Here is a 16,409-nt window from a genome sequence, read left to right on the forward strand (position 1 = left end):
GAGCGTCGGGAGCGCAGGCGTCATGTCTAACAGCACGCTGATGACGACGGGCTCAGACAACCAATAGGAACCCAGTCGTCGTCGCGCGGTGATTTCTGGGAAATGTATTTTTTTTTATTTTCCTTGTAAATTTAAAAACTCTTTCACTTGCTGTTGCCATGACGATTAGGTGAAGTCAAGGATGAACAGTTATTGTTGTCATTATTGTTATTAATCATTTAATCGAATTTATCTAAAAAAAAATATAGCAATATATGAAGAGTTTAGATGCAAAAAAAACGCTTAAATGCCTCAGAGATTTTCATCTAAAAAGAGCATTTTTCTCAGGTTGTTGTGTGTATTTTCAGTCATTTCACTCTGTGTAAAGAATCGGTTATTGTCATTGCATTTAAAGTAAAATAACTGAACACAAACATAGTAGGCTAAGAAAAACATTTTAAAGGATTTTTTTAATTTGATGCAGGTTTTTGCATCTAAGCTTTTCATATTTCAAATAGGCAAAAGGACGCACACACATATATATATACTTTTCCCAACTTATGATATTAATTTATTGTCATATTTTCCCTGAAACATAAGCATTTTGTTATAATTTATTATAATTGTTATTTAATTACAAACACCTATATTAAAAAAAAACCTAAATATGATAATAATAATGATATAAAAAAACAATTTAAAAACAAAAGATAATTGCATCATTTTGCAATTAGGGCAAAACTTAATGAATTTATTTTCTTCCTGTTGAACACAAAATAATATATTTTAAAGTATGTTCGAGTCATTGTCATTGATTCAGCTTAGTCTCTATTTCAGAGGTCCCCACAGTGGAATGAACATCCTACTATTTCAGCATGTTTTACACAGCAAGTGCTCTTCCAGCTGCAACCCAATACTGGGAAACACCCATACACACTCATTCACACATACACTATGGCCAATTTAGTTCATCAATTCCCCTATAGGCATGTGTTTGGACTGTGGGGAAACCGAAGCACCCAGAGGAAACCCACGCCAACTTGGGGAGACCATGCAAATTCCCACTTATAATAGTAACATTTCCTGTGAAACACGAGCAAAACAAATTTGTTATTCAATTATAAACCCCTATATTAAAAAAAGACTGAAATATATCAAGTACATGATCAAATACCCTAATAATAATATCAAAATAACCAAATAAATTTGAATAATAATTGCATCATTATCCTTTTAAGATACCAAAACTTGATGAATTTATTTTCTTCTTGTTGAACACAAAATAATATATTTTAAAATGATGTTTTATTCATCCATTCAGTAATTCATCTTCCTTTGGCCTAGTCCCTTTATTCATCAAGAATCACCACAGCGGAATGAACCGACAACTTATCCGGCATACGTTTTATACAGCGGAAGCCCTTATAGGTCTATTAGAAAACATCCACACTCATTCACACACACACACACACACACACACACACGCACACACACACACGTTTGTTTTTGTGAAAAGTGGGGACATTACATAGGTTTCCATTCATTTTATACTGTCCAAACCGTATATTGTATTGACCTCGCCCTACAACACCCCTAAACCCAACCATCACAGGAGACTGTGTGCAGCTTTACTCTCTGATTAAACTCATCCTGTGGGATTTATAAACATTTTGAGAAATGAGGACGTCACCAATGTCCTCACATTTCACCTCCTTTTTGTAATACCTGTGTCATACCCATGTCATTATACAGATTTGTGTCCTGATATGTCACAAAAACATGTACACACACACACACACACACACACACACACACACACACACACACACACACACACACACACACACACACACACACACACACACACACACACACACACACACACACACACACACACACACACACACGTCCAATTTAGTTCATTCAAGTCCCATATGGTGCATGTGTTTGGACTGAGGGGTAAACCAGAGCACCTGGAGAGCACCTGAGCACCACACAGAAACGCCAACTTGCCCAGCCTGGGACTCGAAACAGTGACCTTACTACTGTGAGGCGACAGTGCTAACCACTGAGCCACTGTGTTGCTCCATTGTCATCCATAGTAGGACAAAAATACTACACTGTAAAAAAAAAACTGGTTGCCTTAAATATTTAAGCTGAATCAAATTAATCTGAAAAAATGAGTCCATTGAACTTATATTATGTTAAACTGACTTGAAACAGTTTGCGTAGCGTATAAAATTAAGTTAGAACATGATTAAGTTAGAATGATTATGCTAAAAGTCAAAAGTTGGAAACATTTGCTAAAAGGCACAGGTACCTGCTGAAAAATCCAGCTTAAACCAGCCTAGGCTGGTTGGCTGGTTTTAGCTGGTTGACCAGGCTGGTTTTAGAGGGGATTTGGCCATTTCCAGGCTGGTTTCCAGCCATTTCCAGCCTGGTCTTAGCTGGTCAAAATGACCAGCCAAATGCAGCTAAAACCAGCTTGACCAGCCTGGTTTAAGCTGGACATAGCTGGTTTTGGCTGGACTCCCAGCTTGGCTAGGCTGTTCAAGCTGGTTTTAGCTGGTCATCTCCCAGCCTGACCAGCTAAGACCAGTCTGGAAATGGCTGGAAATCAGCCTGGAAATGGCCAAAACCCCTCTAAAACCAGCCTGGTCGACCAGCTAAAACCAGCCAACCAGCCTAGGCTGATTTCAGCTGGATTTTTCAGCAGGGGTGTCAAATCCAGTTCCTGGAAGGCCGCAGCTCTGCACAATTTAGTTCCAACCTTGCTTCAACAAATCTACCTGTAAGGTATCAAGCAAGCCTGAAGGACTCAACTAGTTTGATCAGGTGTATTTAATTAGGGTTAACCCTAAACCAGTGGTGCTTAACCCCGTTCCTGGAGATCGACCTTCCTGCACAGTTCAGCTCCAACCTTGATCACACACACCTGAACCAATTAATTAGGACCTAAACAGCACGTGATAATTACAGGCAGGTGTGTTTGATATGGGTTGCAACAGGAACAGGGTTGGAACAGGGTTGCTCACGCCTGCCCTAAACTGTGCAGAGCTGTGGCCCTTAAGCAACTGGAATCGACACCTGTGCTGTAAGGACTAATTAATCATAGAATTGTATACAGTGTTTGAATGTTAGTGTCTAATTTATGTTGTGTTCAACAGAAGAAAGAAAATTACAAAGATTTGGAACAAGTTTAGGATGCTAAAATGAAGACTGAATATTAATTTCAGGGTGAACTATCCCTTTAAAACAGGGGTGGGGCAAACTCGGTCCAGTGTCCTGCACAGTTTAGCTCCAACACTAATCAATCACACTTGAACATGCTGATCAGCTTCTCCAAGATCACTAGAAATCTATAAGCAGGTGTGTTTGATTAGAGGTGGAGCTAAACTGTGCAGGACACCGGCCCTCCAGGACAGAGGTTGCCCACCCCTGTTTACCCTGCTGAAAAATCCAGCTTAAACCAGCCTAGGCTGGTTGGCTGGTTTTAGCTGGTCGACCAGGCTGGTTTTAGAGGGGTTTTGGCCACTTCCAGGCTGGTTTCCAGACATTTCCAGCCTGGTCTTAGCTGGTCAGGCTGGAAAATGACCAGCAAAATCCAGCTAAAACCAGCTTGACCAGCCTGGTTTAAGCTGGATATAGCTGGTTTTGGCTGGACTCCCTGCTTGGCTAGGCTGGTCAAGCTGGTTTTAGCTGGTCATCATGGAAATGGCTGGAAACCAGCCTGGAAGTGACCAAAACCCCTCTAAAACCAGCCTGGTCGACCAGCTAAAACCAGCCAACCAGCTTAGGCTGGTTTAAGCTGGATTTTTCAGCAGGGTAAAAACGACCAAAAACAGTAATACATAGCATGCAATATTTTATTCCACCAGTAGATGTCTCTCTTGTCAACACATTAATCCTCTACATTCAATATTATCAGGACTAGCACATCATATCAAGCAAGCACCAACACTCATAGAAAGCAATCACGCTAAATATTGAACGCAGACACTTTTAAAAGGTTTATTAATTTGTACAACTGCACAGATCTACACATTCAGACTTCTAAAAGAGAAAAGTGCAGAAAAGCACCAACAAATCCAAACATTTAGGCATTGATTCAATTACAAGGTATCTCAAAGTTCTAATAATTAAATATAGGGTAGAGTCAGTCCATGCAGGTTATGTGTTCATAATAATAAGAATAATAATCATAGTATTATTTAAAAGATCATTTACAGGTTGGGGTTCATTTGCACTGTAATCCTGTATAGAAATCAGCTCCGTTTTCGCTCCAACAACTCCTCGTTTCTCATTGATGCTGTTGTAAAAGTAAATGTTAAGCTATTAGAACACAATATCATCATTTTTAATACCCACACTCTTAGTTTTCTCTTCATTTAAAGGCGATCTCATGCAACATCAGCATTTCTAATATACATCTCGGCGCACTTTGACGTTGATCTCCAGATGATGGCAAAAGTCTGGGTGTCAATAGACACTCAATGGCCACCGTAGCACACTTTAAAGGGGCTTTAATACAGGTTACACCTCAACCAGGCGCTGCGCATTCATTTAATAACACTTGGTCTTGTAGAAATTAGCAAAGGCTAGGCTAAAATACAGTGATATAAAGAAAAACATTTGACATTGTGCTTTTTTTTTTGTTGTTGTTTTGAATAGGAAAAAAGCCTGTGAAATAACAGTGTAGAGGACACGCCATAGTCACAGTACTTGGCACTCAGAAACCACCTCTCTATATGCACACACACACACACACACACACACACACACACACAAACACACACTCACACAGCAGGTAAACATGCAAGCTCTCCGTTTGGCATTTCAGTCAAAGGCCTTGCTGTTTGAATGAGGACAGGCAAAACAACTGAGAAACATGTCCAGCGCTAGTAAGGCCGTTCAGATGAGTGAGGAAAACATTAGCATTAGCATGGAGCTGACAGAGGACTGAATCTGCCTGTTTAATGTGTTCTCAATGAGATAAAAAAGGCCAGATCCCATTCAATGGACCATATAAAAGTGGTGCGTGTCATTTCTTGGTAACACTTAACAGAAAACTCATATTTTTTTGTTAATAACTAACAATGAACACACCTGTTATAGCATTTATTAATCTTAGTTAGTTATTAAAAAACGCCATTGTTAAACCATATTATCTCAGGTCTGGAAATAATAATAATAATAGCAAATACACAATATATATTTTAGGCATGTCATTCAAATCAAAACGATCACATTTTAGTATTTTGCTAGCATGTTTCTATCATGTTTTGGGTATATGCTAACACATTCTGCTGCTAGCAAGCGGTATCAGACATATTAAGTTTCTGTTTTTATCACTTGTTAACATGTTTGAATATGTTAACTGCATGTTTTAACATTGCTGTTTTAAGTTTTTTTTAAGGACATCTCTTCTATCATAAACGGCTTACTTGCTACGTTTCTAATGATTTAACACATTGCTTGTTTACCATTTTGGGAAACTGTTTTGGCAAGTTGCTAGGATGTTAAGACATTTCTAACATGTTTTAGCAGTTCGCTACCAGCATAGTGCTACAGTATGTTCTTTAGACATTTCTAGACATGTTTTAGCAAATCGCTTCTTTATTTTAACATGTTTTAGCATGTTGCAAACATGTTTTAACAAATGGCTACCGTGTTTCAATGTGCTTATAACCTGTTTTAGCATGTTGCTAGGTTATTTAGACCATTCTAACATGTTTTAGCAAATTGCAACCCCGACTTCTCTATTTAATGATTTACTAATAATAATAACAAATGCACAATATAAATTTTAGGCATGTCATTCAAATCAAAACGATCACATTTTAGTGTTTTGTTAGCATGTTTCTATCATGTTTTGGTTATATGCTAACACATTCTGCTGCTAGCAAGCCGTGTCAGACATATTAAGTTTTTGTTTTTATCACTTGTTAACATGTTTGAATATGTTAACTGCATGTTTTAACATTGCTGTTTTAAGTTTTTTTAAGGACATCTCTTCTATCATAAACGGCTAACATGCTACGTTTCTAATGATTTAACACATTGCTTACATGTTTACCATTTTGGGAAACTGTTTTGGCAAGTTGCTAGGATGTTAAGACATTTCTAACATGTTTTAGCAGTTCGCTACCAGCATAGTGCTACAGTATGTTCTTTAGACATTTCTAGACATGTTTTAGCAAATCGCTTCTTTATTTTAATGTTTTAGCATGTTGCAAACATGTTTTAACAAATGGCTACCATGTTTCAATGTGCTTATAACCTGTTTTAGCATGTTGCTAGGTTATTTAGACCAAAACATGTTTTGCAAACTGCTACCCTGATTTAACATGTTTGTAACAAGCATACTGATAGGATCTTTAGACATTTGTTGACATGTTTTAGCAAATCACTTCCCATTTTAACATGGTTTAACTGTTTTAGCATGTTCAAACATGTCCTAATTACTATTATGTTTTAGCATGTTGCTAGGTTATATAGACAATTCTAACATTTTTAAGCAAACTGCTACCCAGATTTAGCATGTTTGTAATCAGCATACTGCTAGGATTCTTAGACATTTCTAGATATGGTTTAGCAAATCGCTTCTCAATTTTAATATGTTTTAAAAACTGTTTTACCATTTTGCAAACATGTTAACAAATTGCTAACATGTTTTAGCAAACTGCTACCCAGATTTGACATGTTTTAAACCAGCACACAGCTAGGATATTTAGACATTTCTAAACATGTTTTAGCAAACCACTAAACATGTTCTATTTTGACATGTTTTTAAACTGTTTTAGCATGTTGCAAACACGTTAAGAAATTTGTACAATATTTCAATGTACTGATAACCTGTTTTAGCATGTTGCTAGGTTATTTAGACGATCCTTACACGTTTTAGCAAACTGCTACCCTGATTTAGCATGTTTGTAACCAGCATACTACTAGGATCTTAAGACATTTCTAGACATGTTTTAGCAAATTGCTAACATGTTAACACAATGAATTGCATGCATTAACATGTTAACGTTTTACATGTCTAATGTTTTAGATCAATGCTAATGTTTTTAGCACACTAATGATAAGATGATTTAACACTTAAGCATGTTTTAAATGTCAACTAGTTTTTAAAAGCATGTTTTAATATGTTTGTAACATGCTAGCATGTTTTAAGCATGTCTTCTAAAAACAAAAATTAAGTTCAAAAATAAGTCTATATTGACATTAAATAAGATTAATAAATGCTTCACAAGTAATTTTCATTGTTAACAGTTCACGTTAACCTAATTTGTACACATTTCTTAAATAGCCATTAATTTTCCTATCCTCGATTAACATATAGAGTCAATGGTAAGAGTTATTTGTATGTTGATTTCCCTGAAAAGTGTCACACCATGGCTTTCCCCATGGTTGAAAATGGCACACTTCAGCTTTAAAAATCATCTGTATGAGTGCAAAGTCTCCAAATAACGTTGTGATAAAGAGGAAAATAATGTGATCTCACAGTTATCGGCACAAATGATAAGGAACCCCAGTCTCGGGTTGTTTTTATATCAGAAAATACACCTGTACAGTTAAACTTTTATCCAGACACACCAGTGCAAACCCTCAAGCACAGCGAATTCCAGAAACTAGAACGAGGAAGATTTAAAACCACTGATTCAGAATCAATTCATTAAGTCTAAAGGGGATTAAATTAGTATTCACAATCACAAATGACTTAGTGATTCAGCATCCTGTTCTGTTTATCACAATGCCATTTGGAAACTGAATCAAATTTGACTTGCATAAGCTGAAATAACACTTGATTCCATACTGTATATCGGTATACTGTAATGGGGAGAGATTGTAAATAATTGTAAAGAAAATACAGATGCTCTAGTAGTCAAAGGTTTGGGCACATCAATGCTTATTCACTATGGTAAAATAAGACTGAAATTATATAATCAAATGAATGCAGTAAATCAGTATTATTGTCAAATTTTATTGTACTTTAAAATAGATGTTCTGTATCTGAATAGACTTTAAAATGTAATTAACTCCTGTGATGAAATGTGATGATTTCTTTAGCATTGAATAAACGTAAATATGTATATATATGTATATATATGTATATATATATATATATATATATATATATATATATATATATATATATGTATATGTATGTATGTATGTATGTATGTATATATATATATATATATATATATATATATATATATATATATATATATATATGTATATATGTATATATATATATATATATATATATATATATATATATATATATATATATATATATATATATATATATATATATATATGGATATGATATTCAACTTCTCCATCTGTATAAAAAATGAACAACTACTTTGTTTATATTCTTCTTTTCGTCATCTTTCCTGTTTTGTATACAGTCATTTTGTTCTAATTACTATCATTTATGTCTTAAACTATCTGGGTAGTGCAAAAAACTCTCAATAATAAAGAAAAAAATCATATTTGATCTTCTGTAAAATAATCACTAACCTCATAAGATGCTTTTTATTCACTACCTGCTCCAAAAGATTTAACATTTGTCAACTAAACAACAATCAATTAATAGTGAAGGAGTTTTTTTTGAGCATTGAATGTGTCCAAATATTTGAGGATCAATGCATATCAAACACAGTTTATAAAAACGTCCCAATATAGTACAAAACATCATGGTTTTCCATCCTCTGGCTCTGTGGCACGAGAAATGAGGCAAAACAGAACCATCACACACACAACCAAACACACATTGGTTTTTGTGGTTTATGAGAACATTCCATAGGCGTAAAGCATTGTATACAGTAAAAGAGAAACCCTACCCCTACACACAACCCCCACAGCAAACACGTGGGAAATTCTAAATGTAAAAAACCAAGTATGAATTTGAACTGTTTGCATTATGAGGACATGTCATATTAATATCATTATACACATTTGTGTTCTAATAAACCCCCAAAACCACGTGCTACACACACAAAATTTGTTTTGGTGGGTTATGAGGACTCTCCACAGGTGTATAAACAATTTAATGTATGGCCCTACCCCTAAACCCAACCCTCACAGGAAACCCGTGGCAAATTTTGAATGCGAAAAGACCACATGATTACCAAGTATGATTTCTAACAGTTTTGCATTACGAGGACATGTCCTCATAAATTACATGAATGTTGTAATACTAAAATCATAAACACATTAGTGTCCTTGTAAACTACAAAAACCTGTACACACATACACCTCAACATTTACAAACTGTAAAAGCGATTAGGTGACAAGTAAAAAAGAGAGTAAACTCATCATTATTAAGTAGTATTACTAAGTAAACAAACACAAAAGTACGTGCATACGTCTAAAAGTCAATGGGTTTACTGACTTTGTAAAAGTAAAATCAAGTTGTTGCTTTTAAGGTGACTGGTTAACTCAATTTTAAGTAATTAAGAAATTAATTACTTTTAACAGTGTAGGTCAAACCCATGCCACTATATGATATTTTGTCCTTGTAAACCACCACAACCAGTATACACACACATTGGTTTTGGTGGTGTACAAGGACTTTCACTAGGTGTAATGTTTTTCATACTGTAAAAACACTTAATATTTGGCCCTACCACTACACCCAACCCTCAAAGAGAACCTGTGGCAAATTTCGAATGGGAACACAAGCCATGTCCTCATAAATCACCTCAATGTAGTAATACTTACATTGTATTCATATTTGTGTCCTCATAAACCACCAAAACTAGTAGACAAACACACACACACCTACACCTCAACATAATAGGTGATACCCATGTCATTAATTAAATGTGTGCTCTCAAAAACTACAAAAACCATTACACACACGTCGATTTTGGTGGTTTACAAGGACTCTCCAAAGGTGTTATGTATTTCATCCTGTATAAAAACACTTACTGTATGGCCCAACCACTAAACCAAACCCTCAAATGAAATATGCAGCACATTTTGAATGTGAAAAGACAACATTAAGTAAGATGTTTAACAGTTTCACATAATGAGGACACAGGGTATGTCCTCATAACCCAACAAAAACCATTACACACTTGTTTTGGTGGTTTTACAAGGATTCTCTATAGGTGGAATGTATATCATACTGTAAAAACACCTAAAATATGGCCTGACCACAACACCCAACCCTCAAAGGAAACCTGTGGCAAATTTTGAATGTGAACAAAAGCCATGTCCTCATAAATCACCTCAATGTTGTAATACTAGCATCGTATACACATATGTGTCCACATATACCACCAAAACCAGTACACACACACACACACACACACACACACCTTAACATTTTAGGTCATACCCATATCATAATATAAAAGTGTGTTCTCAAAAACCACCAAAACCAGTACACACACACACGTTGATTTTGATGGTTTACAAGGACTCTCCATAGGTGTAATGTATTTATACTGTAAAAAAAAACACTTACTATATGCGTACCCTCAAATGAAATATGCGGCACATTTTGAATGTGAAAAGACCACGTTAAGTATGATGTTTAACAGTTTCGCTTTATAAGGACACAAGCCATGTCCTCATAATCCAACAAAACCAACACACACACACACCTCAACATTGTAGGTCATACCCATGTCATTATACAAATGTGTGTTTTCAAAAACCAACCAAAACCAGCACACACACCCACACACACGTACGCACACACAAATCTCTCATCCCATAAGCAGTGAGAAAGGCTGTTCTCTAATTTACGAAGCAATAACGAACCTATTTAACGAGACATGAGACGCTCTGACTGGGTTGCCAGTTAATTGACCCCCTGCAGGAGGGATCGGACCATCAACAGATGCGGCAGCTGCGCTCAAACAGCTGAAAACTGCTGAAAACGCAGCAGCAGAGACGCGTGCAGAGCTCCTGGACCCGCGGCTCGGCCTCAGAGGATCGTGCAGAAGAACTTCTTCTCCCGGAACGGGTTTTCTGACGCCGGCACTGGCACGATGAGCGGGTCCTCTCGTATATGAGCGTCACAGTACGCCATCAGGTCCGCTGCTGCCTTCGACACCTGGACACACACAGATGCACAAATATCAGACAATTCGTTTGGTAAAAACGGCGGATTATTATCACGGTTAAGATCTATATGGGAATATGCTGACAATTTAATCAATTTATTTGGTCAATAAAAGCATCGTTTTCATTTTGTTCATTTATAATCAGAGGTGTAAAGTAATACATTACAGATACTCAAACTACTGTATTGAGTGGTTTTTCCTCAGGAATTGTAATTTACTAAGTAGTTTTATAAATGTGTACTTTTACTTTCCCTTGAGTAAAATATCTGTACTTTTGCTCCACTACAGTACTTCAACCTGCAGTCACTACTTTATTTTTGTTTATGGGGATTAGAAGCAGTCCTGAAATTCCTGTCCGGTCACATAAACTACCTCAAGACATGAGCGATTTATAATTGCAGCAAACTGTTTGGAAGCATTAAAAGTGTCCAAGAAGATGTCCATAAATCTTTACAGGCATTGACCCAGAGACTGTTTAGATCAGTGGTGGGCAAACTTTTTAGACCCGAGGTCCACATTAAGTTTTGCAAACCAAGTGAAGGGCCACATGTCAAATTCTTTAAAAAATAACTTTTATTTAAAGTGGCAGTGTGCATGAAGCATGTAATATTGGGCAGAAACATGACACATTAACACAAAACTTAATGATTATTTTTTATATTATTACGTCAAATTTACACTGCTGTTTTTATTTACTTATCAATCATTATAAAACAATAAAATAATCCCTTAGTTAAAATAACCCCTAGTGTTGGGGACACCGGGTGGTAAGGGTAGTGTCGGGGACACCGCCCTCTCTATTCTACCGCACTAGACGCGGACATAACTGAGGGCGCGGGTGGTTAGGGTAAAGTCGGGGACACCGCCCTCTCTATTCTACCGCACTAGACGCGGATATAACTGAGGGCGCAGGTGGTGAGGGTAGTGTTGGGGACGCGGCCCTCTCTATTCTACCGCACTAGACCCGGACATAACTGAGGGCGCGGGTGGTAAGGGTAGTGTCGGGGACACCGCCCTTCCTATTCTACCGCACTAGACGCGGACATAACTGAGGGTGCGGGTGGTGAGGGTAGTGTCAGGGACACCGCCCTTCCTATTCTACCGCACTAGACGTGGACATAACTGAGGGCGCGAGTGGTGAGGGTAGTGTCGGGGACGCCGCTCTCTCTATTCTGCCACCTTAGAAGCGGATATATCTGAGGGCGCAAGTGGTGAGGGTAGTGTCGGGGACGCCACCCTCTCTATTCTGCCACCTTAGAAGCGGATATATCTGAGGGCGCAAGTGGTGAGGGTAGTGTCGGGGACGCCACCCTCTCTATTCTGCCACCTTAAAAGCGGATATAACTGAGGGCGCGAGTGGTGAGGGTAGTGTCGGGGACGCAGCCCTCTTTATTCTGCCACCTTAAAAGCGGATATAACTGAGGGTGCGGGTGGTGAGGGTAGTGTCGGGGACGCCGCCCTCTCTATTCTGCCACCTTAAAAGCGGACATTAATGAGGGCGCAAGTGGTAAGGGTAGTGTTGGGGTCGCCGCCCTCTTTATTCTACCGCACTAGATGCAGATATAACTGAGGGCGCGGGTGGTGAGGGTTGTGTCGGGGACGCCGCCCTCTCTATTCTGCCACCTTAGAAGCAGGTATAACTATTTATATATCATTTATTACATTTGACCAGTGATCAACGCTTTTATAATTATTATTTGTAATAGTAAACAGTTAATTGAACTGTAAAAAATTCTGTATTATCATTATTATTATTATTATTATTACTATTATTATTATTTAGTAGTAGTAGTATTACAAATTAATTAAAATATAAATAATAAAAATACTAATAATAATTATATATTTTTAATTAAACAATAATGATGAATATTGTAAATGTTTATTAAAATATGAAATATAAAAGCAACAAAATAATAATTATATATAATAAAAATACAATAAATAAATATAATATTTTATTATTTATAATAATAGTAATAATAGGCAGTGCAGTGGGTAGCGCTGTCGCCTCACAGCAAGAAGGTTTCTGGTTCAAGTCTCAGTTGGCATTGGAGTTTGCATGTTCTCCCCGTGTTGGCATGGGTTTCCTCAGGGTGCTCCAGTTTCCCCCACAGTTCAAACACATGCGCTATAGGTGAACTGGGTAAGCTAAACTAACCCTAGTGTATGAGTGTGTGTGAATGAGAGTGTATGGATGTTTCCCAGTGATGGGTTGCAGCTGGATGGGCATCCGCTGTGTAAAACATATGCTGGATAAGTTGGCGGTTCATTCCGCTGTGGTGACTCATGATTAATAAACGGATTAAGCTGAAAAGAAAATGAATGAATGAATTAATGAATGAAAATAATAATAATAATAAACAATAATTTTACTATTTTGTATTCATCCCAAACCTGTAAATGGTAATGTATCACAGTTTGCACAATTAATGATTAATGATTTAATTAAAATAAAGTAAACAAAAAAAAAGCAGCACAACTGCTATCAATCATAATAATAATCAGAAATGCATCTCAAAGGATCATGTGACAATCAAGACTGCAGTAATGTGAAAAATTCAGCCTTAAATCACAAGAATAAATGACATTTGGAAACTTATTCCACTATAAAATGCTTATTTGAAACTGCATGAATATTTGACCTTTTGCGTGCAGCAGTGTTTGTCCAAATGAAGCGTTAATGCAAGAGCAAGATGAAGGTGAACAGATCAAACGGCTGTGTTTTTGGGTCAAAGTGAAAGCACAGGTCTGCATGAGGAGGATATACTGATTCCTTTGGGAGCTGTGTGTGTTTTCTGGAGTCATCAGAGCACATGAATGTAGCACTACACACACACGCTTACTCACACACTTATAAACAGTGTGTGTTTTCTGCCCACTTTACTCCACTGATCCGTCATCATATGATGCTCTGACCTCTGCGTGACCTCTGCGTGAACTCTCCATCTTAGCCAGTGTTAATTGACCTCCACGTAAGGTTCTGCCGACAGAATCCAAGCTTTCACCTCTCTCATAGATCATAATTCAGAGTGCAAAATCCCCTTAATAAAAAAGTACAAATAGAGAATAATAAAATAACATAAGAAATATAAATAATTTAAAGAAATAAAACAGAACAAAAAATATAATTTGATCTTAAAAATCAGATCATGTTTTCACTCATAATGACTTATAATAACAGTAATAATAATTATTATAAATAATAATAATAATAATAATAATAATAATAATATTAATAATCATTATTATTGTTAATATTGTTTTTATATTTAATATTTTAATCATTATAAATAATTATCTTTATTCCTAAATGCAAAATAACAATAAAATAATAATAATAATAATACACACCTGGGCCCTCTCAGAAAGGCAAAGAATCTCAGGAGTTATCGAACACGTAGACTTATGTAGATTACACTCACTTGGAAGACATAGGAAGCACAGGAGACTCAGGAACGACATGGGGTGTAGACAACGCATAACCAAGAATACCGGACAATGGTAAACACGGAGATATCAATACACATGACATGATGGAACTAATGAATCACTAACAGGGGTGAGACACAGGTGGAACTAATGAACATTAAGAAACAGCGGGAAACAGAACAAAGGAGCACATGGGAAAGGTCATATGACCAAAACATATGCATAACACAGGACCTGACAACAATGTTATTATTGCTTTTATATTTAATATTTCTAAACATAATAAACAATCATTATTTTTAAATAAACAACAACAACAACAATAATGATAATAATAATAATAAATGTATTATTATTATTATGTAATAATTATTATTATTTTAAATAATGCTTATATATTTAATATTTAAAAACAATCAACAATATTTTTTCTTGATTCTATAATAATAATAATAATAATAATAATAATAATAATGCTTAATATTATTAGTATTACAGTTAATATTGCTTTTATAATAATTTAACAAATAATTATCATTATTCTTAACTTTATAATACAATAATAATATAATAAAAATACTTAATAGTATTGATATTATTGCTTCCATATTTGATATTTTAAACAATATAAGGAGGAGATTATTGATTATTCTTAAATCAATAATAATGATATTAATAATAATAAAAATTATTATAATAGTTATAAATTTTATTTTTATAATCATCATTTGTCATTATTATTGTTAAAATTGCTTTTATATTTAATATTTTAACCATTATAAATATTTATCATGTTTCTTAAATCTATAATAATAATAATAATAATAATAATAATAATAATGTAAATAATAATTAATATTATTAGTGTTATTGCTTCTAAATTTAATATTTAATTTATTTGAAAATAATCATTCTTTAATCAATAATAATAACAATACATTTTATTATTATAATTATTGTTATAATTTTATTCATTCATTCATTTTCTTGTCGGCTTAGTCCCTTTATTAATCCGGGGTCGCCAAAGCGGAATGAACCGCCAACTTATCCAGCACATTTTTAAGCACTGGATGCCCTTCCAGCTGCAACCCATCTCTAGGAAATTATAATTTTATCATTATTACTATTATTTATGCTAATATTGCTTTTATATTTAATATTTTAAATATGATAAATAATTAACATTTTTATAATATATTAATGTTTTTATTTATTTATTAATATATCATAATAATAATAGTAATAATGATAATAAATATTATTAGTATTGTTGCTTCTGTATTTAATATTTTAAACAGTATTATATTTCAAAACTACTACTACTACTTCTTCTACTACTAATAATAATAAATATTATTATTTTTTCTTCTATATTTCAAATTTTAAACATTATTTTTCCTAAATCAATAATATTAATAAGAATATTAATAATAAATATTATTGAAATTATTGCTTCTATATTTAAAATTTTAAACCTTATAAATAGTTATTATTCTTAAATCAATAAAAAAATAACAACAATAAAATAATAATACACGAGTGGAAAAATACTGAGCTATTTTGAGTTATTAAGTTAAGTTATTGAGTTATTAGTTATTATTATGGCTGAGCAGTGTGATGTTTTGTTCAGATCATATTTTCAGCGACCGAAAATTCAGTGCATAAGTCCCAAATTAAGATGCAGTGGTGTACGTCATATGGTCTGTTGCATGCTTGATTCTGATTGGCTTATTCTAAGGTGTTTGGCAGATAAAGTAGTCCTAGCAGGTTTTGAGCGCATTACAGCTCCATATCACTACAACGCTGAATGACTGGAGCTATTTCACAACTACAACAGTCAGAAATCACATCAGAACACGACAGAAGGCTTTGGAGGTGATGTGGAGGAAGCTAGTGCTACAGACAGGA

At 35.1% G+C, this 16,409-nt stretch overlaps 1 protein-coding gene across 2 annotated transcripts in view; it reads right to left on the bottom strand.

Moving 5' to 3' along the window:
* Positions 1 to 3,976: 3,976 nt before the first annotated feature.
* The window catches only part of gng4 (guanine nucleotide binding protein (G protein), gamma 4), a 40,352-nt gene continuing 27,919 nt past the window's right edge, over positions 3,977 to 16,409 (bottom strand). Inside the window, exons 3-4 of one of the 2 annotated variants that reach the window (XR_015506472.1) lie at positions 8,746 to 11,059; positions 3,977 to 4,774 (exon numbers count right to left, since the gene is read on the bottom strand). Coding sequence is in view for 1 of the 2 variants with exons in the window: in XM_087279857.1 (XP_087135983.1) it covers positions 10,931 to 11,059 (129 nt within the window). In the remaining variant the exon portion in view is untranslated. Of the gene's footprint in view, positions 4,775 to 8,385; positions 11,060 to 16,409 lie in introns of those variants that run through there. The other variant, XM_087279857.1, reaches the window with a different exon arrangement.

The sequence above is a fragment of the Danio rerio genome, chromosome 13 (genome assembly GCF_052040795.2).
Source record: "Danio rerio strain M-AB ecotype USA chromosome 13, GRCz13ab, whole genome shotgun sequence".
In the NCBI taxonomy this organism is placed as follows: domain Eukaryota; kingdom Metazoa; phylum Chordata; class Actinopteri; order Cypriniformes; family Danionidae; genus Danio; species Danio rerio.